The sequence below is a fragment of the Haliotis rufescens genome, unplaced genomic scaffold (assembly GCF_023055435.1).
Source record: "Haliotis rufescens isolate VD_foot unplaced genomic scaffold, xgHalRufe1.0.p SCAF_78, whole genome shotgun sequence".
In the NCBI taxonomy this organism is placed as follows: domain Eukaryota; kingdom Metazoa; phylum Mollusca; class Gastropoda; order Lepetellida; family Haliotidae; genus Haliotis; species Haliotis rufescens.
The window spans coordinates 293,822-310,470 of record NW_025964370.1 but is presented as its reverse complement, the minus strand read 5'-3'; the positions used below and the strand labels follow the sequence as shown (position 1 = coordinate 310,470).

The following is a 16,649-nucleotide window of genomic DNA, read 5'->3' as shown; positions in this document are numbered from 1 at the left end:
TGTTGTGTAACGTTTATGGTTTAAACCATCTATGTAATATAGTTAGTGGTGTACACGTGTACAGTTTAAGGTTTAAAAATCTATATAATACAGTTTGTTGTGTAACGTTTATGGTTTAAACCATCTATGTAATACAGTTTGTGTTGTACACGTGTACAGTTTAAGGTTTAAAAATCTATATAATACAGTTTGTTGTGTAACGTTTATGGTTTAAACCATCTATGTAATATAGTTAGTGGTGTAGACGTTTACAGTTTATGGATTAAACCATTTGTGCAATATAGTTAGTGATGTACACGTGTACAGTTTAAGGTTAAAACATCTGTATAAAACTAGTTTGTTGTGTAACGTTTATGGGTTAAACCATCTATGTAATATAGTTAGTGGTGAACACGTTTACAGTTTTAGGTTTAAACATCTATATAAAACTAGTTTGTTGTGTAACGTTTATGGTTTAAACCATCTATGTAATATAGTAAGTGGTGTAGACGTTTACAGTTTTTGGTTTAAACCATCTATGTAAAATAGTTAGTGGTGTACACGTGTACAGTTTAAGGCTTAAACCATCTGTATAATACAGTTGGTTATGTCCATGTGTAACGTTTAAGGTTTAAACTATGTCTATAATACAGTTTGTTGTGTAACATTTAAGGTTTAAACCATCGATGTTATACAGTTTGTGGTGAACACGTGTAAAGGTTAAGGTTTAAAGGTTTCTGGCATGCGCAGGTTTTTTTCAGTAAGCACAGTTTAGGGTGTGAACAGTTTGAGGTTTATGCAACTAAAGTGGACATTCTTTAGAACACATAGCTGTTTGGAATATTTAGTTTTCGGTATCAACAGTTTTTGGAGCCTATAGTTCCCCTAAACACAGACTGTACAATTTACGAGTGTCTCCGTCGTGGTGCCATTTTCCCAGGCAGCGCTATCATCATGTACAACGATACATCACCACACATACACGCGGCATGCGTCCAAAATAGACCGGAATACACAAAGCTGTCAAGTCACTTCCGATATCTCTGCTCATGACAGTTTATGACGTCATCAACGTGCTTCAGCTTGGGGCCTGGTTCTGAAATCCATGCAAAATCTCTTAACACGAGATAACAAATCGCCATCTGTTTTAACGCTATTGGGAATTTAATCTTCAGATCACTAAAAAGCGACGCAATTGTTTTTTGGGGAACAAAACTATATAAATACCCTTATTAGCGAAAAAAGGCTGTTGACTTCTAGACTCGTGAAACTAAATTATAAGGCCGTCTAGTGTTAAACAGTGTTAAGATGAGTTTGTTGTGTCGACGGAAGATTACTGCGTGGAGTAGATGTTTGTTTAGGTATAACGAAATGATGGCTTCCTAGAAGTGTAAACAGACGTTTATGAAGACATTACATCAACCAGGCGGTCTCATCTACAGGCTTCCCACACTCTATCTACTTTACAAAAGTCAGTTTTGACAAACATACCTGTAGCAGGAAATCAGATTCAATAATCGCAAGGTGAAACGGCTGATCCAGCATCATTTCAGGCTGGTGACGGGAGGCTGTTGACGGGAGGCTGTTGACGGGGGCTGGTGACGGGAGGCCAGTGACGGGAGGCTGGTGACGCAGGGCTGGTGAAGGGAGGCTGGTGACGGGAGGCTAGTGACGGAAGGCTGGCGACGGTGGCTGGTGACGGGAGGCTATTGACGGGTGGCTGGCGACGGGAGGCTGACGACAGGAGGCTGGTGAAGGGAGGCTGGTGACGGGAGGCTGGTGACTAGGGGCTGATGAAGGGAGGCTGTGACGGGAGGCTGGTGACGGGAGGCTGGTGACGCAGGGCTGGTGAAGGGAGGCTGGTGACTGGAGGCTGGTGACGCAGGGCTGATGAAGGGAGGCTGTGACGGGAGGTTGGTAACGGGGGCTGGTGTCGGGAGGCTGGTAGTGGGAGGCTGGTGACGGAGGGCTGGTGAAGGAAGGCTGGTGACGGGAGGCTGGTGACGGGGGCTGGTGTCGGGAGGCTGGTGACGGGAGGCTGGTGACGGAGGGCTGGTGACGCAGGGCTGATGAAGGGAGGCTGTGACGGGAGGTTGGTAACGGGGGCTGGTGTCGGGAGGCTGGTAGTGGGAGGCTGGTGACGGAGGGCTGGTGAAGGAAGGCTGGTGACGGGAGGCTGGTGACGGGGGCTGGTGTCGGGAGGCTGGTGACGGGAGGCTGGTGACGGAGGGCTGGTGACGCAGGGCTGATGAAGGGAGGCTGTGACGGGAGGTTGGTAACGGGGGCTGGTGTCGGGAGGCTGGTAGTGGGAGGCTGGTGACGGAGGGCTGGTGAAGGAAGGCTGGTGACGGGAGGCTGGTGACGGGGGCTGGTGTCGGGAGGCTGGTGACGGGAGGCTGGTGACGGGGGCTGGTGTCGGGAGTCTGGTGGTGGGAGGGTGGTGACGGGAGGCTGGTGTCGGGAGGCTGGTATTGGGAGGCTGGTGACGGGAGGCTTGTGGCAGGAGGCTTGTGACGGGGGCTGGTGACGGGAGGCTGGTGGTGGGGGCTGGTGACGGGAGGCTGGTGACGGGGGGCTGGTGACGGGGGGCTGGTGACGGGGGGCTGGTGACGGGGGGCTTGTGACGGAGGCTGGTGACGGGAGGCTTGTGACGGAGGCTGGTGACGGGAGGCTTGTGACGGGGGCTGGTGACGGGGGGCTGGTGACGGGGGGCTGGTGACGGGTGGCTGGTGACGGGAGGCTGGTGGTGGGGGCTGGTGACGGGAGGCTGGTGACGGGAGGCTGGTGACGGGGGGCTGGTGACGGGAGGCTCATGACGCAGGGCTCATCGCTGGGATGTACGTGTTAAAGGTTGGAATTCCGCGGATACTTGTACATGAGCATGATTATCTGATCTCCAACAACAGGAGATTCCATCAGTAATGAAGGGGTGGGCCTTGAGAGCAGGGTAGCTGCTAGTAATAACTAACTACATTGGGGTGAGTGAGTGAGTTTGGTTTAACGCCAACAGTACTCCAGTTATATCACGGCGTGTCAGCTTAATGTGGGAGGAAAGCTCGAAGTGATCACAGACGTTTACCACTTTCGTGAAACCAACGAGCACGGGCTTGGTGCTGACAAACCTAGAAACATATTTGGGGCAAACTGGGATTCGAACCAACAATCATAGGTTTCGGGTGTGCCCAAGGGACGCAACTGTACACAGCGAATTGCGGCGCCTTAGACGACTGGGCCACCCGTACCCCCGACTATATGTGTGATATACATTATGTACTAGGTACACAACACAACATATCACCATACATGTGGCATACATTTACATAATACTTGATATAATCACACATGTGACATACACCAACATAATATTTAAAATCACCACACATGTGACATACATTTACATAATACTTCATATCACCGCACATGTGACATCCACCTACATAACATCACATATCTCCATACTTGTGACATACACCTACATAACATCACATATCACCATACATGTGACACACATCTACATAACATCACATATCACCATACATGTGACATCCACCTACATAACATCACATATCACCATACATGTGACATACACCTTCATAACATCACATATCACCATACATGTGACATACACCTACATAACATCACATATCACCATACATGTGACATACATCTACAAAACATCACATATCACCATACATGTGACATCCACCTACATAACATCACATATCACCATACATGTGACATACACCTACATAACATCACATATCACCATACATGTGACATACACCTACATAACATCACATATCACCATACATGTGACATCCACCTACATAACATCACATATCACCATGCATGTGACATCCACCTACATAACATCACATATCACCATACATGTGACATCCACCTACATAACATCACATATCTCCATACCATATACACACTGCTACATTTACTTAACACTATACGTGACACACACACTAACATCTACACCAGGCATGGGGCTTCTCAAGGTGGAATTACATGACTTTAGATACTTGCCGATGGTGTTATCTATCATTTACTAAAGTAAACACTATCTTGAGGGGAGAAGCGTGGGGTAATCATTCGTTCCCTGCCTCACCGATCAATGTGATCCCCGAACTTCCTTTCCTTAAAAAAAAGGAATAATCAAAGATGGAATAACAGATGCATACAAACAGTCAGTGATCCAGTGAGGCGGGGGAGACACCACCTCGTCATTAATTGGGTGTGCATGCCACGTCCAGTTACCCGTTGTAAGTGATAGTTCACTCACCCGCCCTGGTAAACCCCAGTCAGGGGCTGCAAGTGCTTGTTGATTTGTAGGGCAGCAGGAGACTCCCACCACGGCACCAGATGAAGACAACACTAATTGACGTTGCTATATTGATGTACTGCAAGTATTCATTGAAACTGTTTTATTGAAGATAATTCGCATAAACTGAGGGGCAAAAGAAAGAATGCTCAGGTCTTTTTAATATAATTGTTTTTATAAGTTTAATTTTTTTAAATCCAATAATTTTTTTAATTTTTTTAGAAGCATGTGGACTTTTCTGTGATGTTTTTGTGACACAGGTCCAGCACTATGTAGAAAGTGCTGGAAGCTAATTAGACTATATAAGTGAAGCGGGGATATGCCTATCTCATCTCACATTTATCTCACATTTCATCTCACATTACATTAAGACCAGTTACATTACATGACATGAAGATCCCTTCTCACCCTTGTGTTCAGCCAAGGCTTATCTCGGAAACATGACCACTGTTGCTGCGGGGTGTTTATTATTCCACTGCTCTCGCGTTTTATGCTGCCATTGTAATGTCGTTAATTTTGTAATACAATTGTTGATTGTATTCCAGTTGTTGGTTTCACACTTAATTCATTTACGTACACATTTGTGGGTTGTCATATTGTTTCATATTGTTGTATACCTCACGCTCCTCACGGCGGCTGTGGTGGGTTTTGGTCAACAAGTGTCACAAGAGGTCATGTATCGACCAGGAACAATTCCCTATCAGATACTGCCACCCTCTGCAATCTAACCCTAACAGTAAACCTAACCTAACCCTAACCCTAACCCAAGAGGTCATGTATCGACCAGGAAAAATTCCCTATCCATGATCAGACACTGCCACCTCTGCAATCTAACCCTAACAGTAAACCTAACCTAATCCTAACCCTAACCGAAAAGGTCATGTATCGACCAGGAACAATTCTCTATCAGGCACTGCCACCTCTACCATCACACTTTAGGCTTGTACCTGTTGTACGTAAAGTATTGTGTGAATGCGTGTGTCCAAGACCGCTGTCAACAATATCCAAGCCAAATGACGATGGCCTGTACATAATCAGGGCTGGACAATCTATACAGTTGGGAACAATGTCACGACGTCAACTACGTGATCGAGTCTGACCAACCGATCGAGTCTGACCAGCACGTGTTGCTGGGGACCTATATGACCTTCACAACTGCCCACACCTCTCACGACCAGCACGTGTTGCTGGAGACCTATATGGCCTTCACAACTGCCCACACCTCTCACGACGAGCACGTGTTGCTGGGGACCTACATGACCTTCACAACGGCTCACCCTTCTCACGACCAGTACGTGTTGCTGGGGACCTACATGACCTTCACAACGGCTCACCCTTCTCACGACCAGTACGTGTTGCTGGGGACCTATATGACCTTCACAACGGCTCACCCTTCTCACGACCAGTACGTGTTGCTGGGGACCTACATGACCTTCACAACGGCTCACCCTTCTCACGACCAGTACGTGTTGCTGGGGACCTATATGACCTTCACAACGGCTCACCCTTCTCACGACCAGTACGTGTTGCTGGGGACCTACATGACCTTCACAACGGCTCACCCTTCTCACGACCAGTACGTGTTGCTGGGGACCTACATGACCTTCACAACTGCCCACACCTCTCACGACCAGCACGTGTTGCTGGGGACCTATATGGCCTTCATAACGGCTCACACCTCTCACGACGGGCACTGAGCTGGACATCTATTGTTTGATTCAACACGGGCACAAAAATTGATGTGCACAGGTTTGCAAATAAACTATTGTTAATTTATTAGTAGAGCAACAACAGGAAATTCGTTTGGAATGATGAACCAGAGACCATGGTCTCTGGATGAACACAATTTTTGAATCGTGATTGAAAATGTCCAACCAGAAAATCTTAAATATCATCGATTTCTGACTGAAGGTTCCAATAAAAAACAATAAATATTTCGGACATCTTTCAGTGATAACACTCTGCATTCCACAATACCAAGCGTCATTCCCGTGCTTCTTTAATTATTCTGTGTTCACCGGTGTCTACTGACACTGCGTGATGTGAAAACATTAATGAAAGAAGGTTTTATACCTTAGATACAAAATATGTTCGATTACTGGAGATGAGAGCGGAGTGAGTGAGTGAGTGAGTGAGTTGGGTTTAACGCCGCTTTTAACAGAATTCCAGTTATATCGCGGGGTGTCAGCTTAATTTGGGAGGAACGCCCGAAGTGATGCAGGCCTCAGACGTTTACCACCTCGGCGAAACCCACGAGCACGGGTATGGTGCTGACAAACCTAGAAACATAATCAGGGCGAACCGGGATTCGAACCCACAATCATAGGTTTCTGGCGTGCCCAAGGGACGCAAATCCGCACAGCAAATCGCGGCGTCTTAGACGACTGGGCCACCCGTGCCCCCAGATGAGAGCGGAATATTATGAATATGATGATGGGCGATGAGAAACAGATGAAGGAGAGCTGCGTGGTTCAGTATCGTGAGATTGACCTTTATGACATTTGAAATAATAGCAACAAAACATATACGGCTTTTCTAGTCGACTACCGCTTTAAAACAACAGGTATTCAGTGTGATTACAATCCCTTGGGTGAGTTTAAAATGGTAAACATTAAAAATAAAATTAAAAAATAGATGAGCGTGATACTATATTAGGAATCGTCATATTGTGAAGCGATTCACATGTCATTTGGTTATACTCATTAAAAAATATTAAAACAAACATTCGAATATATTCATTTACAATATATAATGTCATAATATATTTCTGTGCATCGTTGTACTTCAAATACAGCAACACAGTCCACACATCAACTTAGTCCAACTCAATCCAACAGCACAATCCACACATCAACTCAATCCATACAACAGCACAATGCAAATAGCACAATCCATACAACAGCACAATCCACACAACAGCACAATGCAAACATCAGGACAATGCATGCAACAGCACAACCCACACAACAGCACAATATTTTCAACATGTAAAGAACACCTCGCTGACTCCACCTGTATCGGACACCTCAATCACTGCACCTGTATAGAACACTTCACTGATGGCATCTGCATGGAACACCTCACCTACTGCACCTGCATATAGAACACCTCACTGACTGCACTTGTATAGAACACCTCACCTACTGCACCTGTATAGAACACCTCACTGACTGCACCTGTATAGAACACCTCACCTACTGCACCTGTATAGAAACACCTCACTTACTGCACCTGTATAGAACACCTCACTTACTGCACCTGTATAGAACACCTCACCTACTGCACCTGCATATAGAACACCTCACCTACTGCACCTGTATAGAACACCTCACTTACTGCACCTGTATAGAACACCTCACTGACTGCACCTGTTTAGAACACCTCACCTACTGCACCTGTATAGAACACCTCACTTACTGCACCTGTATAGAACACCTCACTGGTGGCACCCGTATAGAACACCTTACTTGTGGCACCTGTATAGATCACCTGACTGGTGGCACCTTTATAGATCACCTGACTGGTGGCACCTGTAAAGAACACCTCGCTGACTCCACCTGTATCGGACACCTCAATCACTGCACCTGTATAGAACACTTCACTGATGGCATCTGCATGGAACACCTCACCTACTGCACCTGCATATAGAACACCTCACTGACTGCACCTGTATAGAACACCTAACCTACTGCACCTGTATAGAACACCTCACCTACTGCACCTGCATATAGAACACCTCACCTACTGCACCTGTATAGAACACCCCACTTACTGCACCTGTATAGAACACCTCACTGACTGCACCTGTTTAGAACACCTCACCTACTGCACCTGTATAGAACACCTCACTTACTGCACCTGTATAGAACACCTCACTGGTGGCACCCGTATAGAACACCTTACTTGTGGCACCTGTATAGATCAACTGACTGGTGGCACCTTTATAGATCACCTGACTGGTGGCACCTGTAAAGAACACCTCGCTGACTCCACCTGTATCGGACACCTCAATCACTGCACCTGTATAGAACACTTCACTGATGGCATCTGCATGGAACACCTCACCTACTGCACCTGCATATAGAACACCTCACCTACTGCACCTGTATAGAACACCTCACCTACTGCACCTGTATAGAACACCTCACCTACTGCACGTGTATAGAACACCTCACTTACTGCACCTGTATAGAACACCTCACTGACTGCACCTGTTTAGAACACCTCACCTACTGCACCTGTATGGAACACCTCACTTACTGCACCTGTATAGAACACCTCACTTACTGCACCTGTATAGAACACCTCACCTACTGCACCTGTATAGAACACCTCACTTACTGCACCTGTATAGAACACCTCACTGACGGCACCTGTTTAGAACACCTCACCTACTGCACCTGCATATAGAACACCTCACCTACTGCACCTGTATAGAACACCTCACTTACTGCACCTGTATAGAACACCTCACTGACTGCACCTGTTTAGAACACCTCACCTACTGCACCTGTATAGAACACCTCACTTACTGCACCTGTATAGAACACCTCACCTACTGCACCTGCATATAGAACACCTCACCTACTGTACCTGTATAGAACACCTCACTTACTGCACCTGTATAGAACACCTCACTGACTGCACCTGTTTAGAACACCTCACCTACTGCACCTGTATAGAACACCTCACTTACTGCACCTGTATAGAACACCTCACTGGTGGCACCCGTATAGAACACCTTACTTGTGGCACCTGTATAGATCACCTGACTGGTGGCACCTTTATAGATCACCTGACTGGTGGCACCTGTAAAGAACACCTCGCTGACTCCACCTGTATCGGACACCTCAATCACTGCACCTGTATAGAACACTTCACTGATGGCATCTGCATGGAACACCTCACCTACTGCACGTGTATAGAACACCTCACTTACTGCACCTGTATAGAACACCTCACTGACTGCACCTGTTTAGAACACCTCACCTACTGCACCTGTATGGAACACCTCACTTACTGCACCTGTATAGAACACCTCACTTACTGCACCTGTATAGAACACCTCACCTACTGCACCTGTATAGAACACCTCACTTACTGCACCTGTCTAGAACACCTCACTGACGGCACCTGTTTAGAACACCTCACCTACTGCACCTGCATATAGAACACCTCACCTACTGCACCTGTATAGAACACCTCACTTACTGCACCTGTATAGAACACCTCACTGACTGCACCTGTTTAGAACACCTCACCTACTGCACCTGTATAGAACACCTCACTTACTGCACCTGTATAGAACACCTCACCTACTGCACCTGCATATAGAACACCTCACCTACTGCACCTGTATAGAACACCTCACTTACTGCACCTGTATAGAACACCTCACTGACTGCACCTGTTTAGAACACCTCACCTACTGCACCTGTATAGAACACCTCACTTACTGCACCTGTATAGAACACCTCACTGGTGGCACCCGTATAGAACACCTTACTTGTGGTACCTGTATAGATCACCTGACTGGTGGCACCTTTATAGATCACCTGACTGGTGGCACCTGTAAAGAACACCTCGCTGACTCCACCTGTATCGGACACCTCAATCACTGCACTTGTTTAGAACACTTCACTGATGGCATCTGCATGGAACACCTCACCTACTGCACCTGCATATAGAACACCTCACTGACTGCACCTGTATAGAACACCTAACCTACTGCACCTGTATAGAACACCTCACCTACTGCACCTGCATATAGAACACCTCACCTACTGCACCTGTATAGAACACCTCACTGACTGCACCTGTTTAGAACACCTCACCTACTGCACCTGTATAGAACACCTCACTTACTGCACCTGTATAGAACACCTCACTGGTGGCACCCGTATAGAACACCTTACTTGTGGCACCTGTATAGATCACCTGACTGGTGGCACCTTTATAGATCACCTGACTGGTGGCACCTGTAAAGAACACCTCGCTGACTCCACCTGTATCGGACACCTCAATCACTGCACCTGTATAGAACACTTCACTGATGGCATCTGCATGGAACACCTCACCTACTGCACCTGCATATAGAACACCTCACCTACTGCACCTGTATAGAACACCTCACCTACTGCACCTGTATAGAACACCTCACCTACTGCACGTGTATAGAACACCTCACTGACTGCACCTGTTAAGAACACCTCACCTACTGCACCTGTATGGAACACCTCACTTACTGCACCTGTATAGAACACCTCACTTACTGCACCTGTATAGAACACCTCACCTACTGCACCTGTATAGAACACCTCACTTACTGAACCTGTATAGAACACCTCACTGACGGCACCTGTTTAGAACACCTCACCTACTGCACCTGCATATAGAACACCTCACCTACTGCACCTGTATAGAACACCTCACTTACTGCACCTGTATAGAACACCTCACTGACTGCACCTGTTTAGAACACCTCACCTACTGCACCTGTATAGAACACCTCACTTACTGCACCTGTATAGAACACCTCACCTACTGCACCTGCATATAGAACACCTCACCTACTGCACCTGTATAGAACACCTCACTTACTGCACCTGTATAGAACACCTCACTGACTGCACCTGTTTAGAACACCTCACCTACTGCACCTGTATAGAACACCTCACTTACTGCACCTGTATAGAACACCTCACTGGTGGCACCCGTATAGAACACCTTACTTGTGGTACCTGTATAGATCACCTGACTGGTGGCACCTTTATAGATCACCTGACTGGTGGCACCTGTAAAGAACACCTCGCTGACTCCACCTGTATCGGACACCTCAATCACTGCACTTGTTTAGAACACTTCACTGATGGCATCTGCATGGAACACCTCACCTACTGCACCTGCATATAGAACACCTCACTGACTGCACCTGTATAGAACACCTAACCTACTGCACCTGTATAGAACACCTCACCTACTGCACCTGCATATAGAACACCTCACCTACTGCACCTGTATAGAACACCTCACTGACTGCACCTGTTTAGAACACCTCACCTACTGCACCTGTATAGAACACCTCACTTACTGCACCTGTATAGAACACCTCACTGGTGGCACCCGTATAGAACACCTTACTTGTGGCACCTGTATAGATCACCTGACTGGTGGCACCTTTATAGATCACCTGACTGGTGGCACCTGTAAAGAACACCTCGCTGACTCCACCTGTATCGGACACCTCAATCACTGCACCTGTATAGAACACTTCACTGATGGCATCTGCATGGAACACCTCACCTACTGCACCTGCATATAGAACACCTCACCTACTGCACCTGTATAGAACACCTCACCTACTGCACCTGTATAGAACACCTCACCTACTGCACGTGTATAGAACACCTCACTGACTGCACCTGTTAAGAACACCTCACCTACTGCACCTGTATGGAACACCTCACTTACTGCACCTGTATAGAACACCTCACTTACTGCACCTGTATAGAACACCTCACCTACTGCACCTGTATAGAACACCTCACTTACTGAACCTGTATAGAACACCTCACTGACGGCACCTGTTTAGAACACCTCACCTACTGCACCTGCATATAGAACACCTCACCTACTGCACCTGTATAGAACACCTCACTTACTGCACCTGTATAGAACACCTCACTGACTGCACCTGTTTAGAACACCTCACCTACTGCACCTGTATAGAACACCTCACTTACTGCACCTGTATAGAACACCTCACCTACTGCACCTGCATATAGAACACCTCACCTACTGCACCTGTATAGAACACCTCACTTACTGCACCTGTATAGAACACCTCACTGACTGCACCTGTTTAGAACACCTCACCTACTGCACCTGTATAGAACACCTCACTTACTGCACCTGTATAGAACACCTCACTGGTGGCACCCGTATAGAACACCTTACTTGTGGCACCTGTATAGATCACCTGACTGGTGGCACCTTTATAGATCACCTGACTGGTGGCACCTGTAAAGAACACCTCGCTGACTCCACCTGTATCGGACACCTCAATCACTGCACCTGTATAGAACACTTCACTGATGGCATCTGCATGGAACACCTCACCTACTGCACCTGCATATAGAACACCTCACCTACTGCACCTGTATAGAACACCTCACCTACTGCACCTGTATAGAACACCTCACTTACTGCACCTGTATAGAACACCTCACTGACTGCACCTGTTTAGAACACCTCACCTACTGCACCTGTATAGAACACCTCACTTACTGCACCTGTATAGAACACCTCACTGGTGGCACCCGTATAGAACACCTTACTTGTGGCACCTGTATAGATCACCTGACTGGTGGCACCTTTATAGATCACCTGACTGGTGGCACCTGTAAAGAACACCTCGCTGACTCCACCTGTATCGGACACCTCAATCACTGCACCTGTATAGAACACTTCACTGATGGCATCTGCATGGAACACCTCACCTACTGCACCTGCATATAGAACACCTCACCTACTGCACCAGTATAGAACACCTCACCTACTGCACCTGTATAGAACACCTCACCTACTGCACGTGTATAGAACACCTCACTGACTGCACCTGTTAAGAACACCTCACCTACTGCACCTGTATGGAACACCTCACTTACTGCACCTGTATAGAACACCTCACTTACTGCACCTGTATAGAACACCTCACCTACTGCACCTGTATAGAACACCTCACTTACTGCACCTGTATAGAACACCTCACTGACGGCACCTGTTTAGAACACCTCACCTACTGCACCTGCATATAGAACACCTCACCTACTGCACCTGTATAGAACACCTCACTTACTGCACCTGTATAGAACACCTCACTGACTGCACCTGTTTAGAACACCTCACCTACTGCACCTGTATAGAACACCTCACTTACTGCACCTGTATAGAACACCTCACCTACTGCACCTGCATATAGAACACCTCACCTACTGCACCTGTATAGAACACCTCACTTACTGCACCTGTATAGAACACCTCACTGACTGCACCTGTTTAGAACACCTCACCTACTGCACCTGTATAGAACACCTCACTTACTGCACCTGTATAGAACACCTCACTGGTGGCACCCGTATAGAACACCTTACTTGTGGCACCTGTATAGATCACCTGACTGGTGGCACCTTTATAGATCACCTGACTGGTGGCACCTGTAAAGAACACCTCGCTGACTCCACCTGTATCGGACACCTCAATCACTGCACCTGTATAGAACACTTCACTGATGGCATCTGCATGGAACACCTCACCTACTGCACCTGCATATAGAACACCTCACCTACTGCACCTGTATAGAACACCTCACCTACTGCACCTGTATAGAACACCTCACTTACTGCACCTGTATAGAACACCTCACTGACTGCACCTGTTAAGAACACCTCACCTACTGCACCTGTATGGAACACCTCACTTACTGCACCTGTATAGAACACCTCACTTACTGCACCTGTATAGAACACCTCACCTACTGCACCTGTATAGAACACCTCACTTACTGCACCTGTATAGAACACCTCACTGACGGCACCTGTTTAGAACACCTCACCTACTGCACCTGTATAGAACACCTCACTTACTGCACCTGTATAGAACACCTCACTGGTGGCACCCGTATAGAACACCTTACTTGTGGCACCTGTATAGAACACCTGACTGGTGGCACCCGTATAGAACACCTAACTGGTGGCACCTGTACAGAACACCTGACTGGTGGCACCTGTATAGTTCACCTGACTGATGGCACCTGTATAGATCACCTGACTGGTGGCACCTGTATAGAACACCTGACTGGTGGCACCTGTATAGATCACCTGACTGGTGGCACCTGTATAGATCACCTGACTTGTGGCACCTGTATAGTACACCTGACTGATGGCACCTGTATAGAACACCTCACTTGTGGCACCCGTATAGATCACCTAACTGGTGGTACCTGTATAGATCACCTGACTGGTGGCACCTGTATAGATCACCTGACTGGTGGCACCTGTATAGATCACCTGACTGGTGGCACCTGTATAGATCACCTGACTGGTGGCACCCGTATAGAACACCTCACTTGTGGCACCCGTATAGAACAATTGACTGGTGGCACCTGTATAGAACACCTCACTGGTGGCACCTGTATAGAACACCTCACTGGTGGCACCTGTATAGAACACCTCACTGGTGGCACCTGTATAGAACACACGTCGCTGATGGCACTTCACGGGTCCGGAATGTAATCAATAACTAAATCTGTATTTGAATCGACCTGTCGATTTCCTTTAAAGTGGGTGGACCGACATGTGGCTACCATCAGGCTGTAAAGCTGTCAGAGTCATCAGTCGCAAACCATTAGAGATTAGAATTACAAAGTCAGCTGATCTTTAAATACACTAGCTGGAGGCTGCGAAACAGAGCTGTTTGTAGACATGGGTGGCGTTAAATGGGGGATGATGATCAAGGTTCTGTGATCAAAGTAGACACTAACTCAAGCAGAAGTGCTGGTATAAAGCTTTCTGTTACATACGCAGTGGGATTCCCATCTAGGTAAAGGGGCAATCTGTGTTGAGGAAGCACTGCATCTGTAAGACATCTCGGGGATGCGGGGCGGGGGGAGTGATCGTAGAGCGTGAATAGATTAACCATGCATTAACGTGCACTTGGTTAAACACTTTGTTACAGTCAAGTTGAATGGTTTGCCCTGACATCAGGTCACAGAGTGGACCATTGAGTTCATTTAATCTGTCCATAAGGCAAAAATTCACTCACCTCACTGTACTGTCCGCTTATCTAGACTTGCCTAGAATAAGGACAGAATGACTATACATCCATGGACTTATCATTCAGTACAACCTGGAGCAAGGCTACATCTGCTCCAGTTTGCGGGAGACTTTGTGTGTGGTTGTGGTCGTGGGAAAGTGAGCAGCTTGTACTCATGTAGCCTTGCTCCAAGGCTTTACTGAATGATGAGTCAATGGGCGTATAGTAATTCTATCCATATAATAGGCAAGTCTATGAAGTTGGCATTTAGAAGTTGTGAGAACATGAATAAATGACACTTTTTAATGAATAGCAACTTCTTTATTCAGTGTACGACGTTTCAGAACTACCTCTTGCTCCTTCATAAGGAACGTCACAACCTCAACCGTGATGTGACCAGAGCCTGATGAGTCCATCAGCATACAAGACCCCACCAGATCAGATGAACATTCGTGGTCTGTTGAGTCATCCTCCGAGTTCCACTCCAGAGGATATACCTCTGTCACCGGTCAGATCAGCGTAGACTTGCCCATTTTGACGTAAACCACACGAACATGTCCATCATTGCCTAGGTAAGTAGGCCAACTTGCATGTCGTGACTCTGGTATTACAATGATCACAACATCATTCACTTTGATATTGCGACTGGCTTTTCTCCATTTTTTCCGACTTGTGACTTCTCCAGAAGTGCCTGCCAAATTCTTGCATTCTTCTCCAATGCTTTCTTGGGTTAAATGATGTCGTGTCAACATTCTCAGGCGCAAACGTTCCACCAACTTGTCCGTGCATAAGATGATTTGGTGTTAAGGGTACATCATCTTGACTGTCAGCACTTTGATACGTAAGTGGACAAGCATTGATAAGTGCTTCTGCAGCAGTACATGCTGTAGTTAGTTCTTCATGCGTGACATCTCCTGTCCATGGACAAAGATTCATGCATTCAGTTACACAACCGAAATGTGGTGCATTAGGAGGGTTGAATCCCCAAATGCAAAAAGTCCTTAGCAAATAGGGGAATATTTGCTGAGGACGTGTTAGCAGTCATGTCAAGTTTGTTGACAAGGTCTCGAATTTCCTTCACTTCAAAGATCCTTGCAATTTCTCTGAGAAATATATTTTCGTCATTCTCACAATGTTCTCAGGAACATGCGGCAGAAATTAAACTCATCATCATTTGCTATCCACAAAAGACCTAGTGTTTTCACTGAAGCCAACTCATTCTTGTTTATGCTGTTGACCTTCTATGCCATGGATTCTAACGGAATTCCATCAAGGACATCCAACGAATTTGAGAGCCATTTACTGGCGTGCAAGCCTGCCTTGCAGAGCTTAGTCAACTGATCATACAACTCTACCCAAGTCATGTCATCTTCCACTGAATCCATACTATCCTCCATATATGTGAAATTTGCTACAGTCTCAGCACCAAGTGTGAAATCATGTTGATGTTCTTTTGCATGTTCTTGAGAAATGTATTGTGCTAAGAATGGTGAACAGTTTAAGCCAAACACCACTCTGTTAAACTCAT

At 46.6% G+C, this 16,649-nt stretch overlaps 2 protein-coding genes across 2 annotated transcripts; both read right to left on the bottom strand.

Annotated features, from left to right (window-relative positions):
* Window positions 1–1,644: 1,644 nt before the first annotated feature.
* Window positions 1,645–2,793, bottom strand: LOC124121590 (extensin-like). The gene has a single exon (XM_046484609.2). The coding sequence runs from the start codon at window positions 2,791–2,793 to the stop codon at window positions 1,645–1,647; it is 1,149 nt and encodes a 382-aa protein (XP_046340565.2).
* Window positions 2,794–7,289: 4,496 nt separating this feature from the next.
* Window positions 7,290–14,700, bottom strand: LOC125376789 (apomucin-like). Its single transcript, XM_048388734.1, has 13 exons — window positions 14,673–14,700; window positions 14,058–14,255; window positions 13,462–13,632; window positions 12,646–12,816; window positions 12,266–12,436; window positions 11,450–11,620; window positions 11,041–11,130; window positions 10,225–10,395; window positions 9,816–9,905; window positions 9,056–9,199; window positions 8,213–8,383; window positions 7,777–7,947; window positions 7,290–7,402 (listed from the first exon to the last, which is right to left on the bottom strand). The coding sequence occupies exons 1-13, from the start codon at window positions 14,698–14,700 to the stop codon at window positions 7,290–7,292; spliced, it is 1,860 nt and encodes a 619-aa protein (XP_048244691.1).
* Window positions 14,701–16,649: the final 1,949 nt, after the last annotated feature.